Source organism: Lissotriton vulgaris, chromosome 3_1 (assembly GCF_964263255.1).
Source record: "Lissotriton vulgaris chromosome 3_1, aLisVul1.2, whole genome shotgun sequence".
Taxonomy (NCBI): domain Eukaryota; kingdom Metazoa; phylum Chordata; class Amphibia; order Caudata; family Salamandridae; genus Lissotriton; species Lissotriton vulgaris.
In genome coordinates this window covers 155,379,163-155,400,930 of record NC_141689.1, presented here as the reverse complement: position 1 = coordinate 155,400,930, position 21,768 = coordinate 155,379,163, and the positions used below count along the sequence as shown (strand labels likewise).

The window sequence follows — 21,768 nt, the reverse complement described above, 5'->3', positions numbered from 1 at the left end:
ACCCATTTTGGATCTAAGAGCCATCAACAAGACCATCAAACGAGAAAGGTTTTGCATGCTGGCTCTCCACCAAATATATCCTCACCTCCGTGAAGGGTATTGATGTGTGCGATGGATCTGCAGGATGCCTACTTTCATATACAACATCACCGGCAATATCTGCGGTTTGTAGTCGGAAAATCCCACTATCAATTCAAAGTACTGCCCTTTGGACTAAAGTCAGCTCCCAGGGTGTTCACAAAGTGCATGGCAGTGGGAGCAGCTGCTCTGCGGCGCAGGGGCATATTAGTCTACCCTTATCTAGACGACTGGTTGATCAAAGGCCCTACTCCCCAGAGGGTGAAGAACCATTTCCAGCAGTTTCTATGACTCTGTCAAAACCTAGGCCTGCACGTGAACTACCAAAAGTTAACGCAACAGCCCACCTAAAAGATCCACTATCTGGGAGCGCTGATAGACACTGAACAAGGAAAAAATTTTCCTTCGGAGGAGAGACCGTTATCCCTCATTCGGAAATGCAGAAAAATTCTGAAAAGCAGCTTGTCATCTGTAGTCAGATAGCATCTGTACTCGGATCGATGGCATCCTGCATTTTTCTGGTGCCCAATGCCAGATTGAAAATGCGTCCTCTTCAGCAGGATCTGGAGGACAAGTGGGATCAGAGGTCGTCTCGCTGGGAAGACAATGTTTGCCTAGCCCATGCTGCCAAAGTATCCGTCCCTTGGTGGATGAAGAGGGCCAACCTGGAAGTAGGAGTTCCATTCTATCAAGCGCCTCCATCTCCGACTCTGATCACAGAGGCATCTCCGAGGATGACGCAAGGCCTATGGTCGTCAAAAGAGCAATTGTACCATATCAACATGCTAGAGCTCCGGGCTGTTCATCTGGCTTTCAAGGCGTTCCTCCCTTCGAGTCAGGCGAGTTCCATCCTAGTACTAACGGACAATACCACCACAATATACTACCTGAACAAGCAGGGGGGCGCTCGATCGAGGACTCTGTCATTGGAGGCACAGTCCCTTTGGAACTGGATGCTGACGAGGAAGCTATCCATCACAGCAGTTCATCTGCCGGGGGAGCAGAATTCTCAAGTGGACGCTCTCAGTCATCACTTCGCAGAGCAGCAGGATTGAGTTCTCAGTGACGAAGTGCTCAACGACAGCTTCCAAGCTTGGGGCCATCCAAGCATAGACCTATTCGCAGACGAGTAAAACAAAAAATGCCAAGACTTTCCCTCAAGATACTACCGACCAGGATCTAAGGGGAATTCCCTTTTGATCAACTGGTCAGGGGCATTTGTGTATGCTTTTCCACCCCTGCCTCCCATCCGGAAAGTGGTAGCCTAACTGTCAAGCTCGGACATCACAAAGATACTGATTGCTCCGGAATGGCTGAGGCAGTGGTGGTACGCGGACCTTCTTCACATGTTACTGAAGCCAAACAAGAGGCTGCTGTGCAGAACGGACTTGCTGTCCAAGATGAACGGGAGGATTCATCAACGCAACCTTCCATCACTAAACTTGGCAGCATGGACCCTGAGGTCCTCCAGCATGGGCATCTAGGTCTACCCCAAGACTGTATGTCCATATTGAAGGAGGCGAGGAGACCTTACACCAGGCACTCCTATGCATGCAAATTGAAGCACTTTTATATTTGATGTGTGCAGAATAAGTGTAGTCCCACCAGGGGGCAGGAAGAGGTAAACTTACCATATTTACTTCACATAGCCAGAGCAGGCTTGAAATTCTCCTCCATTAAGGTGCACCTGGCGACGAGAACGGCTTATAGGCGTTCACCTTCTCAACCCTCTTTCTTCCAGTTGCAAATGGTGAAGGATTTTCTTCAGGGCCTTTAAAAGGTTTACCCTCCGATTCGGCCCCCTATGCCGACTTGGGAACTCAATTTGGTACTGTCCAAACTGATGGGTCCACCCTTTGAGCCTATCCACAAGGCGAGCTTGCAACACCTTACGTGGAAGATCGTGTTCTTGGTGGCTATCACCTCGGCTCGTAGGGTGAGTCAGATACAGGCACTCTGCTCTAAAGAGCCCTATCTGGTCTTCCATCTCAATAGGGTGGTGCTTAGAACACATCCATCCTTCCTTCCGAAGGTGGTGTCTGATTTTTACGTCAACCAAACTATTTCTCTCCCGAACTTTTTTCCTAACCCCTCCTCTCCAGCGGAGAAGGCGCTACATTCATTGACCTTAAAAGGGTTTTGAAGTTTTATATAGAAAGGTCGAAGTCTTTGAGAAAGTCTGACCACGTTTTCATCAACTATGGTTAAGTCGGAACGGGTTTCCCAGCCACGAAAAAATCCATCTCCAGGTGGATTGTTTCTTGCATTAAGTTAGCTTACCAATTATGTATTTATTTATTATACTTATGAAGCGCACTACCACCTCGAGAGACATCCTGGCGCTGGAGAACCCAAGGGAAAGGTGTGATTAGTTACATACTACAAATTGAGCCCGGGTGGGAAAGAGCAAGGTTTTTAACTGTCTTTTAAAAGTGAGAAGGCAGTTGATCTTCCTCAGATCACTAGGCAGCGAATTCCAGAGCTTGGCCGCAGCCACGCTGAGCGATCTGCCACCTGCTCTGGATCTTCTAAATCTCGGAACAGTCACCATCCTAGCCAAAGCGGAGCATAGATTGCGGACCGGCACATGCCATGAAAATTTCCTTTGAAAGCAAGCCGGGCCTAACCCATGAAGGGCTTTAAAGGTCAGACAAAGTGCCTTAAACATCACCTGTTGTCTCAGAGGGAGCCAGTGCACTTGAGCCAGGGCCCCCGAGGAGGAGGATCTGTTTGGCCAATCTATGGCGAGTTTTGCAGCTGCCGACTGGAGTCTCTGGAGTCTGTCCAGGAGATAACTGGGAGACTCCAGCAGCAGGGCGTTACAGTAGTCTATCCTATTGAGCACGGTGCAACGCACCACCTCTATCCTTGCCAGAGACAGTAGCAGGGGTAAGATTTTTTTCAAGAGGCGAAGGATGACCATACAACTGGTTACCACCATAGAAACCTGAGCCTCCAAGGAGAGGTCACTATTGAACATCACACCCATATTCCGGACTACCTTCACAGGCTGGATCTGGGGCGAGAAATCCTTCGGCCAGAAAGTACTAGGTAGAGGAGAATGGATCCTAGGCCTAGGGCAGTTAAGCACTTCAGTCTTCCCTGTATTGAATTGCAAGGAATTGGCTGTCAGCCATTCCGCAGTGGCTCTCATACAGTTGTGGAATTTCTCCCAGGAGGGAGAGTCATTCCCATCCCAGGGCAGGATCAGCTGCGTGTCGTCCGCATAATTAACAGTTTTGATCTTAAACTGCTTGATGATCGCTATTAAGGGCTTCATATAAACATTAAAGAGTATTGGACTGACAGCCGATCCTTGAGGGACACCATGCGAGATGGTAGAGAAGGCGGATTGAAAGGGAGGGAGTGACACAGCCTGTTCCCTAGCCTGGAGGAAGGACTTAATCCATCCAAGGGCTTTCCCTGCAACTCCCACCTCTCTCAGCCTGTCCAGCAAAATATCATGGTTCACCGTATCAAAGGCGGCAGACAGGTCAAGCAGGATCAGAACCCCCGCCTGTCCCCTGTCTGCCTGCCAGCGTAGTTCATCCTACACGGTCACAAGGGCCGTCTCGGTGCTGTGAGCTGGACGGAAGCCAAATTGAACGTCCTCCAAGAGCTTGTGGTGTTCAAGATGCCTGGAAAGGGTGCCTGCCACCACCCACTCTACAATTTTTGCAGGATATGCTATGAATGAGATTGGCCTAAAATTCTTTGGGAAATCCAGATTAAGGGAGGGCTTTTTCAATAGGGGGGTAACCACCGCTTGTTTCCACTGAGGTGCAACCGCTCCCGTAGCAAGCGACTGGTTGCACACCCGCAGCAGCGCAGGGAAGAGCTCAGACTCATACTCCTTCCAGATTTTTAACGGTAGCGGATCAAGCGGGACCCGGATGTAATGCCAGAGGCCAGGGAAACCACTCTTGTCCGCTCCCAAGGCTCACTCTACAAGAGGAAAAGTAGCTACAACTGCTTTCCTCAATAATGTACCGCTCTCGGAGATCTGTAAAGGCGCAACTTGGAGATCTATACACACATTCACAAGACACTACTGTCTTGACTCAGATACTAGAGCGGACACTCAAGTGGAAGGGAAGGATAAGTTACTTACCTGTAATCCTAGTTCTCTTCCAGGGGTATCCTCAACAAAGTCATAAGCAACCCACCCACCTCCGCAGACAAGTTGGAGTATTTCTGAAAGGTAAAGGATATCTTTGGGCCCTGATCTTCAAGGTTATGCAAAGAACAACTGACCTGTCACCCCTGAGGCATGATGGGAAGCTGGGGGTCATGGCTGCCTTAAAGGCACAATGCCATTTTTTTGTGGTTGAAAATGCTTTCATTTTCCATGCTATTGTTTGCAATGCAGCCTGTAGGCTAACAATGTCTAAGTATTTGTAAGTCTTTTTCTTTGCTATTTATGAGTGTTTTACTCATTAAAAAACAGTGTTCAAGTGCTACTTGCCCTCTTGTGTTTTTATGTATTGGCAAAGACAGTCTTTTTGTATGCAATTACATTGTTTGTCCTCCATTTGGAGGCTGCATTAGTATGGGAAAAATGATATATGTATGTATATATATATATGTAGAGCTGTACATATATGGTTTCCATATATCATTTTTTATTATTTCCGGGATCCCCGCACATGGGCGGGAATATTCAGTGCCTATGACTTTGATGAGGATACCCCTGGAAGAGAACTAGGATTACAGGTAAGTAACTTATCCTTTTAGACACTGCCAGCTCCATTTACTGTTTGCAGTGCTCGCTGCATTTTTTTGTCCCATGCAGCAGACTTTGCACCAGTCAGGTTTGCAGTCAGGGTTATACCCTTAAAAGCCATGTCCATGTACACCTCTCAAAGACGCACATTTTCGTGGACTCCCAGTTTTCAGAAAGCTTGTGAGATACAAACTTGGGACAAACTGATGGATCAGTCTTTAGTCCGCTGTCACCAGCTCTTCCTTCCAATCGTAAAATGAGATGTTTAGATACGGTCATGAGTTTCAGAAGGAAAACTGAGGCAGTGGCCCTAGGGCTCTGCTGCACTGTGTGTGAAGGAGATAGATTTCTTTATTGACATTGTTTTTCGTAAGTGCCGATTCACCGAGCAGCATCAAAGCGCTTTCCAGCAGAGTATAGAGGTAACTGCATTTGGGACGATTTGTGTACAGAGAACATCAAGCAAAATTGTTAGGAAAAGCACCAGTTGGGTAAAGGGTATGGTATGGGCATGGTGAGCGGAGAGAAGTATGTGGGAAGTAGCTGATTGGTGGAACAAATAAGGTCTGGGCGCGAGGAATCTGCTGCAACAGTTAGATGACCCTGTCATTTACCACTAAGACCTAGACTGATGCCACTGACTGGAAGTTCAGGAGGATACCCATGCCGAAAAAGCATCTTCATAGTTCAGTGAAGTTAATAAATTATTCATGGTCGTTTTTCTGTTGGAGCTGTGTAAGATATTACAGGACCTTTTACTGTGTGGTATTTGTCAAATAAACATGTTTTAGTAAACCTTTCAAAGACTGGTTTCAATGGGAATATATTTTTTCACGATGGGAAACCGGTTCTGAGAGTCTTTGTACTTTGTAGGAGGGTCCTGGAGAGTGGTCTGCGCTGGAAGCTGAAGTCTTGATGAAGGATGACGAAATCTGCGGGACCAAAAATCCAACACCTCACAAGATTTTACTGGATGCCAGATTTGAGCTGCCTTTTGGTGAGTGCACATTCACTCGAGCAGATTACTGCCTCCCTGACCACCCTCCCTTGCCAACTAGCGAGCGAGTTAGCTATGTATGTGTGTGATACTGTTTAGCAATTCTATGCTTAGACACCCATTAGAAGACCTCTTACTACCAGTGGCGGCTCCTCATCTAAGGCGGAGGAGTGTCGCCCCACTGCTTGATGCACTGTACAAAAAGGAGAAATAAAATTATAACTACTTGAGGTTTATTTTTCCCTGTTGTGATGTCTTTGTGAGGCGGAGCCACTCTCAGAGCAGGGGAAGAAGTGGTGTGCACTCCCTATGTGAGTTTGAGTGATTAGTCGGCTCTCTCGGGCCGGCCAAACAGTCATGTGCACAAAGCATGTTCTCCATGCAGGCTGCATTACAGCCCGCGTGGAGAACATTCCCACCCCTCCAGCCCCTGCTGAGTGCCGTATCACGGCGCTCAGACCAATCACAACACTGCATTGCAGCATTGTGATTAGCTGCAGGGAGCATGGGAACCCTGGTGTTTCCTGCTTCCTGTCCCCCTCCAATAATCCAGAAAAAGGACGCAGGAGAGGTGGCGGCTGGGAGGTAAGTGGTTATTTTTTAATCCCCCCCTCCGACCCCACTATTGGTTCCAGGTAGCAGCCGCCACTGCTTACTACTGTAGGATTGGATCAACTGCTATATTGTCTATTAGCAGAGACTCTATAATTTGCTTCAAAAGTGTGCAGTTCACTGTTCCGACATGGTGTGCTTAGTATTTGAAATAGCGCATCTCAACCCCAGAAGAAGTGTCACAGCCCTTTACATACCATATAAGCAAGGAGATGAGTGGCATCAGTATATATGCAGCAGCTACTTCTTCGCTAAGGTGGAGGAGCGTCGCCCCATTGTTCCCGGAGCAGTGCGAAGGAAAAATAGAATGATAATAACAGAAAGTTATCATTTTATGTTTAGTGAAATTTGGAGCCAGGCTAGTTCGGGGCTGGGCTTGCTGCATCAGAGAGAGCGGGAGTGGTATAATGTACAACTTAAGTGAGCATGACGGTTTGGCCGGGTGTCATGGGCTGGCCAAACAGTCAGGCGCACTTATCATATTCTCCACCTGGCTGTATTGCACAGCCTGTGTGGAGAACATGCACAGGCTCTCAATCCCTGTCTGAACATTGAACCATGATGCTCAGACCAATTACGACGCTGCTGTCATGCTGGTGACAGCAGTCTCATGATTGGCTAGGGGAGTCTGGGTGCTGCTTGGAGCCAGGAGAACAGCGAGGAGGGAGGAGAGGTGACGGCTGGTGACCGTCGAGCAGATAAATCAGCTTTTTTCCTGTTTTTCTAATACCCAACCGCTCTGTCCTCCCGGTCCTTACTAGCCGCCACTGTAATAGAAGTGAGAATGGAACACAAGTGATCAGTATTCAAAAAGCATTGCTGGCGATAGAATGCTTGCTTTGGATTTCTCCTTAGTCAGAGTGTCTTGAGGTGAAGTAGACAGTGCTTCTTAAGACTCTTTATGTCTCAATTCTGTATTTACTGTGAGATATTTTATTTTGTGTATGGCCTTCTAAGTGAGGCAGGTTGTATTATCTTGATTGAGATTCCATGGCAAGCCAATTAATATCTGTAAGTACAGTTGAAAAAAAGTTAAATTATTTGATAAAGGCATTTGATATTTTTGGGGGTATTTTTGACGTACCAGTTTGAATTTGCTGCAAATTCCTGTGCATTGAGAACTCTATACATGTCAACTTTCAAACTTTTACTAGGAAGTAATTTAACGGGGATATGTTTCTGCAATAGTCATGCTGTTAGGAAGCAAGAGTTACAAATTCTCAAAAATAGTTACAATTTAAGAGGTCAGCAACAATTTAAGACCATTTTATCAATCACAGTACAAAAAATGTAAAAAAAAACCACCAAAAAAAAAGACTAAGCTAATTGGGATTACTTATTTATTAATGCATAGTATGTCAATTCAATTCATCCTTCACTTAATGTTACCGTACTTTATTATGTGAATGTTCTCGATTCAATGTAAAGACAAGATAAATCGTTTTTTTATCATTGGGTGTCTCTCTGTGTCGAAAATGAAGTCTAAAGCACTGACTCGAGGCATTAGTCTACAATACCAGCAAGACTCTAGTCGTCATTCTAGGGTCACTGACCCAGGGCCATTTCTTCAGTCGAATAACTGACTTCACTTTTCTGTTTGGTTCTGTACAGGATCGTGGGTCCAAAACGTTCCTTAGTTTCGTACCATGCACTCAAAATAAGTAGGCCTTTTATTTTCCCAATTGAAAGATCACTTGTGGACTGCGTGTTAATTTGCAGATTGGAAATTCCTGTACTGTGGTGCCTTCGTTTGCTGGTATGGGGGCCTTTGTGTCACTTGGCAATTTGCAGGATGACATGCCATGGTACTCTACTGGGACCCTTGCAGAGCTGTAAAGGTTTGGTCAGATGCTGAAGCTTGTGACCTCTCAGTTTTTTGGAAGGCTCGAGTTACAGTAGATTTGGCTTACCATAACCAGGTATATTGTCCCTTTCGTTTGTTGGCTACTTAGCAGAATGTAAGAATTTTCTATAGAATGTTGATTTGCAATTTGCCACCCACGATCTCGGCGTTGCTTTGAGAAGAAGATGTGAGAGTTAAGTCAAAGATAATTTCCAGGTTTTTGACTTTCTCTGAGGTCGAAGACTGCAGATCAAGTGAACGTTTCCAAAACACAAACCTCCCAATTTCGGCTGTGTTACGGAAGCTTAGACTATGCAATGTTGGCCAACCTGAAAAGCGAGGAGCTCCTCGAGCATTTTAACAAGAAATGATTCTGTTCTTCCCATGGACCATTAGCCTGACTGGAGTACCTGGATCTAGCAAATTTGCCTTTCATCAGGTCTCTCCTGTTTGCTCTTCATCAGGTCTCTCCTGTTAATTTCCCCGTCCATTTCATGTCCCCGGTGGCTACCGTTTCAACTCAAATTACTGCCATGGTTCTTCATTTCGATGGGGCTGTACCGTGACCAGTGCAGAGGTGAACTTTGGTCTGATTGTCAGTGGCTTTACTGAGTTCTATAGATGTGTCATATGTTTCGGATGTGCAGAATGTTCAGTGATCAGTTTGAACAAATCTGAGGGTGACCAAGTCTATTGGATGTTGCAGGGTTGTGTCTGGACAAAGTTTAGTGCTTGATGTACTGTTGTATAGATCCGCTATGACTTGATTTAACCCCACTGTGTTCATGTTTTCTTACAGGTTTACTGCAGTACCTTTGTTAGGTTTGTCTACTCACAAGTTGCTGTTGCTGATAAAACTTGATTCTGGATGCAAAAATACAATACTACTTCGAAAGTGTTCATCTAGAAGTAGCCGAGTGGTCCTTATTTAGTGTATTATGAAGGTCTGGTTTGTTGTAGTATTCGTCTTTCTTTTGGTCACTTGATAAGTTCGGTTTTTGCATGGATGGCTTCTAAATCAAAGATACCCGAAATCCACTTACAGGATCTCTATTCTAATGAGCGACCTGAAAGCCATAGTTGACAAACAGAAATAAGTAACATATGTTGAGTGGACTTTCTGTGGTGGACTGAGTGCTGATAAGGCCTACTTTAAAGAGGGGTTTGGTTCTTCAGGACTGATGAGGTTTGGCTACAGTATGTCACACGGCGGCACTGAAGTCTTGTGAGTTGCAGCTAGGTGGAGTGTGTGTAGTTATCACATTTGCAAAGTTGCAACATTGGCATATTCTGAATGGAAGAGGGTGGGTGTAATGTGCTCATGGTTGATGTCATATGAATTCCGGCATAGATCAGGAGCAGGATCATAAAGAGTGATCAGTTTTGCGGTGTGGTGCGCAGGAGCCCATATTGGCTCGGTAGCCCTGTGGCTGGCACTGCTGTTTGGCAGTTGCAGTAGAGCTCAACTTGTCACTTAGGCAGGGGAGATAATATGATATTTGTGCTGGGTCTCGAGCTTAGAGATGATGAATGCATAGTGTTGCAGTTTCTGTATGATGTACCTATGTGGGTGGATGGTGAAGTGACATTGTCCAGATGTGCCAGGTGTCTGCATTTCATTCCCTCGGATTTGCTAGTAACCATATGTTAATACACTACTGTGTATTAGTTAGATCCAAGGAATGTTTTTTAAACCCATTTTAGTATTGGCTTTATTTTACCGATGAACTTGACCATGTTGTAGACACTCGCTTTACAGGGCCTAGGGTTACAGTTGTTAGCCTAGATCATGATTGTTCTGTTGTTTTAAATGTTGATTGGTCGTTTTCTGTGACTGGTAGAGTTGCCTGCTGCATTGAGGTTGTGTAACTCTTTAATTTCCCAAATTTTAAAGATAGCACATTCAGCCAGGGCTATTTAAAACCAGGCTAAACATGTGTGGCAAAGAATAGGTTATTTGTAGTAGATGGTGGTTGTTTTACTGGTGTTTTAGTCTGCGGGGATTGTCTTGGCAGTGAGTACCAGCACTGTTCTTTTTCCGTTTAAGGCACTATCTCCAGTCATCTCGGCCACCTCCAGTTTGGCTGTCAAACTTGACATTCCATAGAGCCAATACTTATTCAGATTTCTAATTTCTTACCTTATGCATCTAAATCCCCATTAGTCATTGTTCAGGGATTTGCAGCATTATGCAACACGATTGATTACCCCCTCACCTCTTTCCAACACTTGATACCTTCACATCACTAGTTCATAAGTAACCTCAGATAACATAAAACCTTCTGTGTACCTACCTGTTTCGCCCATCCCTTCTCCTACGTGTGGGTGCCCCATGGGACTCTCCTTTTAGACTACTTCACCTTTTTTCAGGCAATGTTCAGATCAGTTCCACTTTTCCCCACTCTCTCTCTCTCTAACATTATGGTTTGTGTTCCTCACTACTTAAGTTAGTTTGCATTGGATGGCACACTGGTCACCCCCTTGCTTGCTGTCTGTGCAGCTCAATTTAAGCCGCTTTGCTTCCCTCAAAGTAAACGGTGCTCCGTCCTGATTTTCCTTCTTGAGCTTGCTCAAGTGTTTTCATTGGGGGTCTCATAGAGTTGACATAAGGGCTACTGCTTCTCTCCTTTTTAGCCTTGATCCCACCTACTGGCAACCAAACACCTAATGACGACTTGCATGCCAATCTAATTGTCCAGAGTACTTGAATTCTGTAAAATGAAAATATTTAGACCTGTTCTTACAGTGCCTTTCTCGGTCACCAACCACAAAACGATTTACCTGCCCCCATATATGTTCACCCAGACAGCTGCTGTTGGAGGCGGTCTCAATGTTAAAAAAAAAAAAAATCATGGAATTTCTATAAGCATGTTAACATTTCTGTGAGTGGAAGTATTTCTTGTAACTTAGAAAATTCGCATATTGAAATAAGGAGAATCTCTGCTCTTCGTGCACATCCCTTTTCAGCTACCATTTGAGTGTCTCCGTCACCCTCGCACATCTACCTCCACACAACTGAGCAACCGTTGTCTCCTGAATGCAGAGTAACTGCACCTTCCCACACCATTCAAGAAGCCTCCAACGTTTGTAGTTGTGTCCTCTTAGCATTGCCTACGTCTGCTGTGTTCATTTATTGGGGGTGGGCTACTGCCAATCATTTCAAAATGGGGCGAAGGATCACCCAATGCCGGACGCACAGCGTTCGTTGAAGCATGACTCTGATGCCAAAAATTCATATATTTTCATAATTTTTATCCCAATTTCGTCCATATTCCGCATTTTATCCATTTTCCTCTTGTCACATGAGGCATCTTACGTTATTCACGGTGTCCTAATACGCTGCAGACATGCCAATCCAGGCCTTATGCTCTAGCGCGGAGTGTACCTAAGTAATCCTCATTCGTTAGTCCCGATAACCCAATGCCAATCATGTCACAAATTTCTCTATGTGAATTTACGAGGAAAGAAGTCAGGCCTTTGACGTGTAATGTCATGATGGGCTAGAGGTTTGAGACTGGCGCTAACAGAATAGCCTTGTGATGCCTCCTTCCATGCATTCCGGAGGATTGAAGATAAGTAATGGCCTGCACATTCGAGTCGGAAACCTATCCTGTCTTGGAGTTTCCAGCTGTCCTTCTGTTCACTGTATGATATTGGCTCTTAACCATGTCACCTTACGAAGCAATCAAGAGACATTTGTTAGTTAGCAGGCCTGAAGTTCGCGCCATGGCTTATTACTCATTGACTTAGGCTGGGTACATTCCTTTCTGTGACTGACTTCAAAGGTGGCCTGCTATGCCCTACCTGCAACCCGGCTACCGAAGAAACAAACAGTGACGAAAAATTGTGGGAAACTAAGAAATACATGTTTTACCAAGAAAAATGTGCACTGGAGATGCAAGGTTTTCTGGATCCATGTCCATGCTTGTTTGTACCTTTTTATGGTCTGGCTTTACAGCGCAGCTGTTGCCAGACATTTATGTGAGCATCACCAGAGAAGGGCTATGCCTCTGCCGACATGTCTGAAACCAGGGGTATGTTTTGATTGGGCTGAAGTTGTTTGCTTCCACAAAAAATGTGCTTGTCCTCCACTAAACAGCTGTGATAATTTTCTTTATTTTCCAGCTGCCTGACCTTGAACTTTCAGACACTGATACATGGCATTGTAAAGCTTAGATAACTAGATAATTTGTCATGTTTGTCTATCTCTGGTAGCATCAGAGATGGGGGAAGGCAGCCATGAGGAAAGAATACCATTCCATATGTTGTTGAATTTGTCGTTTTTTTAAATTGTGATTTGGTCTGACGGTGAATGAAAGAATGGGTTAGGGGACGAATGATTGATTAGATTTATGCGTGCAAAGTGATGCAAAGTCTCTAAGGTCCGACTCCATTCCAGTCAGACCCTCAAAACCATCTTGGACCACACTCCTTCCAAATTCAGTCATATTGGTTCTAAAAACTAATACCATGAATGTTGCCCGCCCTTATCAGTTGTTGAACTGAGAAAGTGACAAAGTGTTGAGGCTTTCCGATAATGACCCCGATAAAACAATTAATGAGACATTCGGTCTGAAACAAGTGTTCGCTTATCGATATGTTAAGGCCATAAAGAAATATCCCTAGATAATTCATCAATGAGGTTAGTTCAAATGGACATCCCCTCGTCTCCCATTTTCTTAAGAATATGTCTAGTACTAATTCTCTGGCTCCTGTAATCTTTACACCACATTCCTTAAAGTATGTCAAAGGTCGGTATCTCTGATAACATTTAGTATTAAGGGCCACCACTCTCCCCTTAGGGTAGCGAGGTCCTTCAGCCCAGATTCTCCTGCAAGATAATGTCTAAAGACGATCTTGGTTATTGCCGGCATTTTGAGAAGCTGATGCATCCTGCTTGAAGCTGATTAGTACCTAGTGCCCGAGGGGAGCTGCTACACAGAGCGTGTTTGCCTTTCACATGGAACACTTCTTCCATAGCTCTTCTCATAATGACAGTCCGAGCTATCAACAAGGTATGCAGTGCGCTGCTTCTTCCTTAGGAACTCTAGTCCATGAGTTACTCTACTACATGCTCTCCTAGGGTAGCACATAGAAGTAGGTTTAGGGTGTTAGGCTACTAGATGGCAGGTTAAACGTGTTAGAAATGTTCATTTTATTCTCCTTGTTTGCAATGTGCCTTCTTACTGTTTTTATGGCATCTTGTGTGATTATTTTAGTACTAAGAAACAGGATCACCCTGTTGTAGTAAACACTCTTAGTTGAAAATGTTTGTTCTTCGTGCTGTGTATGTGATACTGTGAAGAGTGAAATACGTTACTGTCACCACGATGCCCTTGATCCCTTCTAGGCCACCCGTGGGTAGGACCAGCAAACCTTGTAGAGCTATACAGGAGTCGTAGCTTGCGCAACAAAAGAGAAGTGACAGAGTACAAGTATGATGACCTAGAGAGTGTCTAAACCGATCAGTGACACAAGTGGTACTTTCATTCATGAGCCAAGCCTATTACTGTTATCAATGCTTATTAAAAAGGGTATGAGTAAGTCATTAAAAGAACATAAGCTTGAGAGTTCTGGTCATTTTCTGCACAGCCTCGTTTCATGTGTTCCCCACAGGGCTCCTATTGAGATGTAAAACTCACCTGGCTGGAATTCCATTCAGGTGCCCCAGCTGTTGCAACAGAAGACAGCACCAGTCATGCAACCTAGATTATTTTGTCAGTAGTTCAGATATGATGGGCTACTGTAAAGAATTAGAGGTTGCCAAGGTAACCAAGCATAAAAACCAAATCTGTTCTCTCCCTGTCTGTCTGCCGCTGAATAGCTTTTACGTCTTGGCTTTCTAATATGACTACTGACCCTGGAGTCAGGTTTAATGTAGTCTTAATGAGCGCAGGAGTTTCCGGGCCCCGCAGTGAAGCCCTTTAATGACTTTTGGCTCATCCTTCGCGGCGCCTTCCTTTTTCTCACACCTCCAGTTCACACTAGGGCTGCCTCGTGCTCAGCTATGCGCGCTGAGGCACTATTCCTTTTATTTCTTCTTTTAACTGGACTTTGTGTACCTGTTACTGTGTTACCTGCAGTTCAGTGTTAGTGGCAACAAATGCACGACGTGGCGACCGAGTGGCCCGTGTGACCTCCGGTGCCCTCTGTCACTTGAGGCTTTTTACCCAGCGGCACTTTTAATCCTGTGATGTTTGAGTCCACGTCACAGCCCTACTTACAAAACTCCCTGACCCATGATGCATTTTGCATGTTGAAATTGCAGTACTTTTTTTTGAAGTTCTGACAGAGCACATCACTGGTGCTCACGCAGGGCCCTGACATCTCCCTCCCGTTCAGAGCGCACCGCTGCAGCTCTCTCTGGAGCCGGACATCTCCCTCCCCTTCAGAGCGCACCGCTGCAGCTCTCTGGAGCCGGACATCTCCCTCCCCTTCAGAGCACACCGCTGCAGCTCTCTCTGGAGCCGGACATCTCCCTCCCCTTCAGAGCGCACCGCTGCAGCTCTCGCTCGAGCCTGACATCTCCCTCCCCTCCAGAGCGCACCGCTGCAGCTCTCTCTGGAGCCGGACATCTCCCTCCCCTTCAGAGCGCACCGCTGCAGCTCTCTGGAGCCGGACATCTCCCTCCCCTTCAGAGCACACCGCTGCAGCTCTCGCTCGAGCCTGACATCTCCCTCCCCTCCAGAGCGCACCGCTGCAACTCTCTCTGGAGCCGGACATCTCCCTCCCCTTCAGAGCGCACCGCTGCAGCTCTCTGGAGCCGGACATCTCCCTCCCCTTCAGAGCGCACCGCTGCAGCTCTCTGGAGCCGGACATCTCCCTCCCCTTCAGAGCAGACTGCTGCAGCTCTCGCTCGAGCCGACCGCTGCAGCTCTCGCTCGAGCCTGACATCTCCCTCCCCTCCAGAGCGCACCGCTGCAACTCTCTCTTGAGCCGGACATCTCCCTCCCCTTCAGAGCGCACCGCTGCAGCTCTCTGGAGCCGGACATCTCCCTCCCCTTCAGAGCGCACCGCTGCAGCTCTCGCTCGAGCCTGACAACCCCCTCCCCTCCAGAGCGCACCGCTGCAGCTCTCTCTGGAGCCGGACATCTCCCTCCCCTTCAGAGCGCACCGCTGCAGCTCTCTCTGGAGCCGGACATCTCCCTCCCCTTCAGAGCGCACCGCTGCAGCTCTCTGGAGCCGGACATCTCCCTCCCCTTCAGAGCACACCGCTGCAGCTCTCGCTCGAGCCTGACATCTCCCTCCCCTCCAGAGCGCACCGCTGCAACTCTCTCTGGAGCCGGACATCTCCCTCCCCTTCAGAGCGCACCGCTGCAGCTCTCTGGAGCCGGACATCTCCCTCCCCTTCAGAGCGCACCGCTGCAGCTCTCTGGAGCCGGACATCTCCCTCCCCTTCAGAGCAGACTGCTGCAGCTCTCGCTCGAGCCGACCGCTGCAGCTCTCGCTCGAGCCTGACATCTCCCTCCCCTCCAGAGCGCACCGCTGCAACTCTCTCTTGAGCCGGACATCTCCCTCCCCTTCAGAGCGCACCGCTGCAGCTCTCGCTCGAGCCTGACAACCCCCTCCCCTCCAGAGCGCACCGCTGCAGCTCTCTCTGGAGTCGGACATCTCCCTCCCCTTCAGAGCGCACCGCTGCAGCTCTCTCTGGAGCCGGACATCTCCCTCCCCTTCAGAGCGCACCGGTGCAGCTCTCTGGAGCCTCACATCTCCCTCCCCTTCAGAGCTCACCCCTGCAGCTCTCTCTGGAACCTGACATCTCCCTCCTCTTCAGAGCGCTCCCCTTCAGAGCGCACCGCTGCAGCTCTCTCTGGAACCTGACATCTCCCTCCTCTTCAGAGGGCACCGCTGCAGCTCTCTGGAGCCGGACATCTCCCTCCCCTTCAGAGCGCACCGCTGCAGCTCTCTCTGGAGCCGGACATCTCCCTCCCCTTCAGAGTGCACCGCTGCAGCTCTCTCTGGAGCCGGACATCTCCCTCCCCTTCAGAGCGCACCGCTGCAGCTCTCTGGAGCCGGACATCTCCCTCCCCTTCAGAGCGCACCGCTGCAGCTCTCTCTGGAGCCGGACATCTCCCTCCCCTTCAGAGCGCACCGCTGCAGCTCTCGCTCGAGCCTGACATCTCCCTCCCCTCCAGAGCGCACCGCTGCAGCTCTCTCTGGAGCCGGACATCTCCCTTCCCTTCAGAGCGCACCGCTGCAGCTCTCTGGAGCCGGATATCTTCCTCCCGTTCAGAGCGCACCGCTGCAGCTCTCTGGAGCCAGACATCTCCCTCCCCTTCAGAGCGCACCGCTGCAGCTCTCTGGAGCCGGACATCTCCCTCCCCTTCAGAGCGCACCGCTGCAGCTCTCTCTGGAGCCGGACATCTCCCTCCCCTTCAGAGCGCACCGCTGCAGCTCTCTGGAGCCAGACATCTCCCTCCCCTCCAGAGCGCACCGCTGCAGCTCTCTCTGGAGCCGGACATCTCCCTCCCCTTCAGAGCGCACCGCTACAGCTCTCTGGAGCCGGACATCTCCCTCCCCTTCAGAGCGCACCGCTGCAGCTCTCTCTGGAGCCGGACATCTCCCTCCCCTTCAGAGCGCACCGCTACAGCTCTCTGGAGCCGGCCATCTCCCTCCCCTTCAGAGTGCACCGCTGCAGCTCTCTCTGGAGCCGGACATCTCCCTCCCCTTCAGAGCACACCGCTGCAGCTCTTGTGGGGGCCTGACATGTCCCTCCCCTTCAGAGCGCACCGCTGCAGCTCTCTCTGGAGCCGGACATCTCCCTCCCATTCAGAGCACACCGCTGCAGCTCTTGTGGGGGCCTGACATGTCCCTCCCCTTCAGAGCGCACCGCTGCAGCTCTCTCTGGAGCCGGACATCTCCCTCCCATTCAGAGCACACCGCTGCAGCTCTCGTCTGCACCGTAGTGCTCCTCCCCAAGTCCCTACACCTCACTGCACAAAGGATGATTAGCAGCTGCAGAGGTGGGTGCAGTAGATTGCACCTACGCGCACACTAGGGTGTTTTACAGAGTGTAGTGAACGGATGGCGAGTACTCAAACAAGCATTTGCAATGCAATAGGTCTCGCATTAGGAAACTTTGAGCTAATGGTATTGTAAATGACACATTTTTTATTTGTGTTGGTTTTGAAAATAGCTAAATTAATAGCTTTGTCATTTACAATCCCAATAGTTTTAACTTTCGCAAACGTGACACCTATAGCATTTGTAATGCAATATGTGTTGTATTTACGTGACTTAGATGTATTGCTATTACAAATAACAATGGCTTTTAATTTTTTTAAATAATTAATACTTAAACAAAAGTTATTGTAATTTACGGCAATAGCTTAAACTTTTGTAAATAACTTTTGCGAAGCTTAAGTTCAGTGAATTTTATTGTGACGAAAATCCAAGAACAGAAGTGAAATATTAACATCTTTTTGTGACATTTGTGATAAAGCTTGAAACATTGAGAGAACATATTTGAACCAGTTGTTGCTGAATGGTTGCACAGAGTGATGCTGTGGCGTTCAGTGGTGCTGAGTGATGCTGTGGCGTTCAGTGGTGCTGAGTGATGCTGTGGCGTTCAGTGGTGCTGAGTGATGCTGTGGCGTTCAGTGGGGCTGAGTGATGCTGTGGTGTTCAGTGGTGCTGTGTGATGCTATGGCGTTCAGTGATGCTGAGTGGTGCTGTGGCGATCAGTGGTGCTGTGGCGATCAGCGATGCTGTGGCGATCAGCGATGCTGTGGCGTTCAGCGATGCTGTGGCGTTCAGCGATGCTGTGGCGTTCAGCGATGCTGTCGCGTTCAGCGATGCTGTCGCGTTGAGCGATGCCGAGTGATGCTGTGGCGTTCAGTGGTGCTGTGACAATGTAAAATGTATCAAGGCGAGAGCTGGAGGGGCCTTGTGAGGAACCAGAAACATTTGAAGCTAACGAGGATGGCAGAGAGCTGATAAAAGGGACGCTTGTGAATGCCTGACGCTTGTGAATGCCTGACGCTTGTGGATGCCTGACGCTTGTGAATGCCTGACGCTTGTGAATGCCTGACGCTAATGGTGTGTGTGTGTGTGCACCTATAAAGCGTGCACTGACGGCTGTTTGTGTCTGCCTGGTGGAAGCGTGCACTGACGGCTAGTAATGTGTGTGCATGATGGAAGCGTGCACTGACGACTGGTGATGATGGCAGGTGGTGTGTGACAACTGGTGGTGTGTATGCCTGGTGAAAGCGTGCAGTGACGGGTGGTGGTGTGCCTCTGGTGGAAGCGTGCACTGACAACTGGTGGTGTGTGTGCCTGGTGGAAGCGTGCAATTATAGCTGGTGGTGTGTTTGCCTAGTGAAAGCTTGCACTGACTGCTGGAGAGTGCCTGTTAAAACGTGCACTGACAGTTGGTGTGCGTGTGCCTAGTGAAAGCGTGCACTAACGGCTGGTGGTGTGTGCCTGGTGAAAGCGTGCACTGACGGCTGGTGGTGTGCATGCCTGGTGGAAGCGTGTGCTGACGGCTGGTGGTGTATGCCTGGCGAAAGTGTGCACTGACGAGTGGTAATGTGTGTGCCAAAGAAAAAGTGTGAAACAAAAATAATGAGCGTAAAATAAAAGTGTAGAGTGTGAGTCAGAGACCAAATATGTGAGAGCAATTTTAATCTCCATTCAAGATACATAATGAAAAGTTATATACCTTTTGCGCTAATGTGACAGAAAAAAAAGAGAGAAGGAAGAGAAAATCATCTAGTGTACTGTGTAAACTTAAAATAAGGTACAAATGTCATTTAAGCAAAATAATACAAAACCTCCTTGACGTTGCCTGTGACTAACAAAAAGTTTTTGGGGGAAAAAAAACTTACATTGGCTAAAAGCCCTGACATATTGCTAACAGGGGGAAATACCTAGATGCACCCATCATAGTGCCGTTCCAATTTTACCACAAACACATTACTGTTTAAGATACTATATTTCTAAATATCAAAAGAGAACTTTTTGTATGTTAGGAGTTATGTGTAAAATAACTCGGCACCCAGAGGAAACAACACTTAAGGAGGATGTCTGGATGTCTGCGTGTGGCTTGAGCTCTGCTGGCTCCTCGGGCATGTTTACTGCTTTCACGAGAAAATGCAAATCCATTCATCAGGCAGGATGGCTCTGTCTGGCTTCAGGCCAATTGGCGACTGTTGTCTGTTAAATGCGTAGTATTCAAGAATGTAGCATTGTAATAACAAGAAACAAGTGACATTAAAACAGGGAGGTCCTACACTAACAGTAGAGGATTTCATCTGTTGTTAAAACTAAGGCCTTAGACACTTGCAAAAGGCTAGTCGCTCCTTCTCAATAAACTGAGCGTCACAGCACACAATTCACACAATTCAATTGAAGTTAAAGATGAATGTATTACTACATAGTGTTTAAAGAGACAGTATTTGTCATTGTAGATGTTGTATGTACCGCCGCTATTACTCAGAAGGATACAAGCTTTGGCAAATGCTTGTCAAAGTATTTGCTTTGCCAATACTGTAGAGCAGCAGCAAAAAGACAACAGCGTGATGAAGTGCAATCATCAAGATTGCTATGGCGGCCTGGTGTGATGACGTATGCCTTGCCTTTTTTTTATTTACGATTTGAAGATGTCGAATGTCACCTGAAGCAGTCCATTTATTTTTGAAAAATACATGTAATTTCTGATGTTTCCCTCTTCTTCATTTTGCTTGCAACAAAGTGTCACTCATAATCGCTGAATGCCACTCAGAATTAAAGTGAAGTTATGAAAATGTCACACACAATCAATCTGAAACCTTGCCTGCTATGACTGCTGATGCAGGAGAGGGTTGGGCTGCTGAGGCCCCTCTGCTGATGCTCTCTGTAGAATGGCAGGATGGGCCGGGCTACCAATACCTCTCAGCCAATGCCATCTGGGAGGGGGAGGCTGGCTCGAACTGTTGTGACCTCTCTCCTCACGCAGTCCGAGGAGAGGTTGGAAGCATGCAACGAGTAATCATTTCCCAGCTGCTTTCCATGTCAGATGTGTGTTATCGCCTGACACGCCATGCAGTGTCGGAAACAGAACACAGTGTATATTGACTGCGTCTTTACCTTTTGTCACAATAGCGCCTCGATGGAACAAGCGCTTCCCTGTGCACACCAATGCTTGGCGCACACGGCCCCAGAGACAAGCTATTCATAATCCAGCACAGAGCACCCCACTCATGGACATTGATACACTTGATACTTGATGGCCGCAGGGGGGGGCGTCAGATCTGTTACTAGGAAAAGGGGCGAAAATTAGCTCCTGCTGTGTCTTGCAGCCGCCAGTGAATAGCGCTAACTAAGAAAACAGGAACATTAGTTAAGGACTAATAAGGCAGCTGGGAATAGAAACAAGTATGGGCTTGGATTGTATTAAATAGCTAGTATTGTGTGTTTTAAAGTTGAGACCTGAAGATTACTTTACTGCTGGTGAATTATAAAGAAGCAGCGTTTTTCAGTAACGCTGATCCCTAGTGAACATGTTTTTCTGTGCTTATGGTTGTGCAGGATGGTTGCTCTACCTGTGCGCCTCGGTGCTGCATAAGCCTCCTGCTGCGGGCTGGGGTTGTATGGGGAGGGGGGATTCGGAGGTAGTGGTCGCGGGAAAAGAGCTCTTCCACATTGGGAGTGTTCAGAGGAGATGAAAGACTGAGAGGTGCGATCTGCAGCGCTGTGTCCTCAAAGGCTTGGCATGGGGAGAGGGGCCACTGAATGAAGGTGCGGACTACGAAAGCGTGTTTTATAGAAACGTGGAAGGAAGAGATGGGATTTCTAAATGCGCGTGCCTGCCGGGACAGTCGCAGTGGAGTAGGAGTGGAGAGCATGTGAGGTCACAGGTCACAGCATCTGCTATGATGGAAAAATAAGCAGACTCCAAGGGGCTGCAGGTTGGCTCTGTCAATACGAGGCACAGAATAGCGGCACTGAAAGTGCACGAAAAAGTGCGGATTAAATAGGAGTAACTGAAACGATAAAAACAAAAAAAATTACTCGGCACAGAAAACCGGAATTGAAATGTGAAGAAACGTGGGGACAATGGACTATGCACAATAGTGTGGAACTTAAATGGCAGTCACTGGAGCAACAAGCTCACGGCATTGCTGTGGTGGGGGGTAATAGGGCTGACTTCCAACTCAAAAAGTAAAGTTAAACAAGCAAACTTGGAGTTGCTATGGATGCCTTTTTAATACCAAAATTGTGACAATACAGAACGTGTAGCTAGCAGCTTTCCACAGATTTATTTTATTGACAGCATCTTAAACAAGGCAGCGCTGGGAGGGGGGCTGGGCAGAAATGCGAGTCACGACCTGGCCATGAACTGTGAAGCAGTGGGCGGGGAGGCAGGAGCAAATGGTAAGGGGAGCCTTCGAAGAGCAAGGCAGGGGGATAGAAGCGTGTTCACGAGTATGTGCACTTCTACAAATCCGCATTGTGAACTCAGCTTTCTGGTTTGACTGCAATAGGTCTCTCTGCGAGACCTAAAAACAGACCGCTGGAGCGGCTCCCGACTGAAGT

The 21,768-nt window shown here is 47.6% G+C and overlaps 1 protein-coding gene across 3 annotated transcripts in view; it reads left to right on the top strand.

The window, feature by feature from the left end:
- The window catches only part of UNC13B (unc-13 homolog B), a 3,024,149-nt gene that overhangs the window by 913,327 nt on the left and 2,089,054 nt on the right, over window positions 1–21,768 (top strand). For all 3 annotated transcript variants that reach the window (XM_086960243.1, XM_086960242.1, XM_086960241.1), the window contains exon 5: window positions 5,675–5,798. In XM_086960243.1, the coding sequence (XP_086816369.1) occupies window positions 5,675–5,798 (124 nt within the window). The remainder of the gene's footprint in view (window positions 1–5,674; window positions 5,799–21,768) is intronic.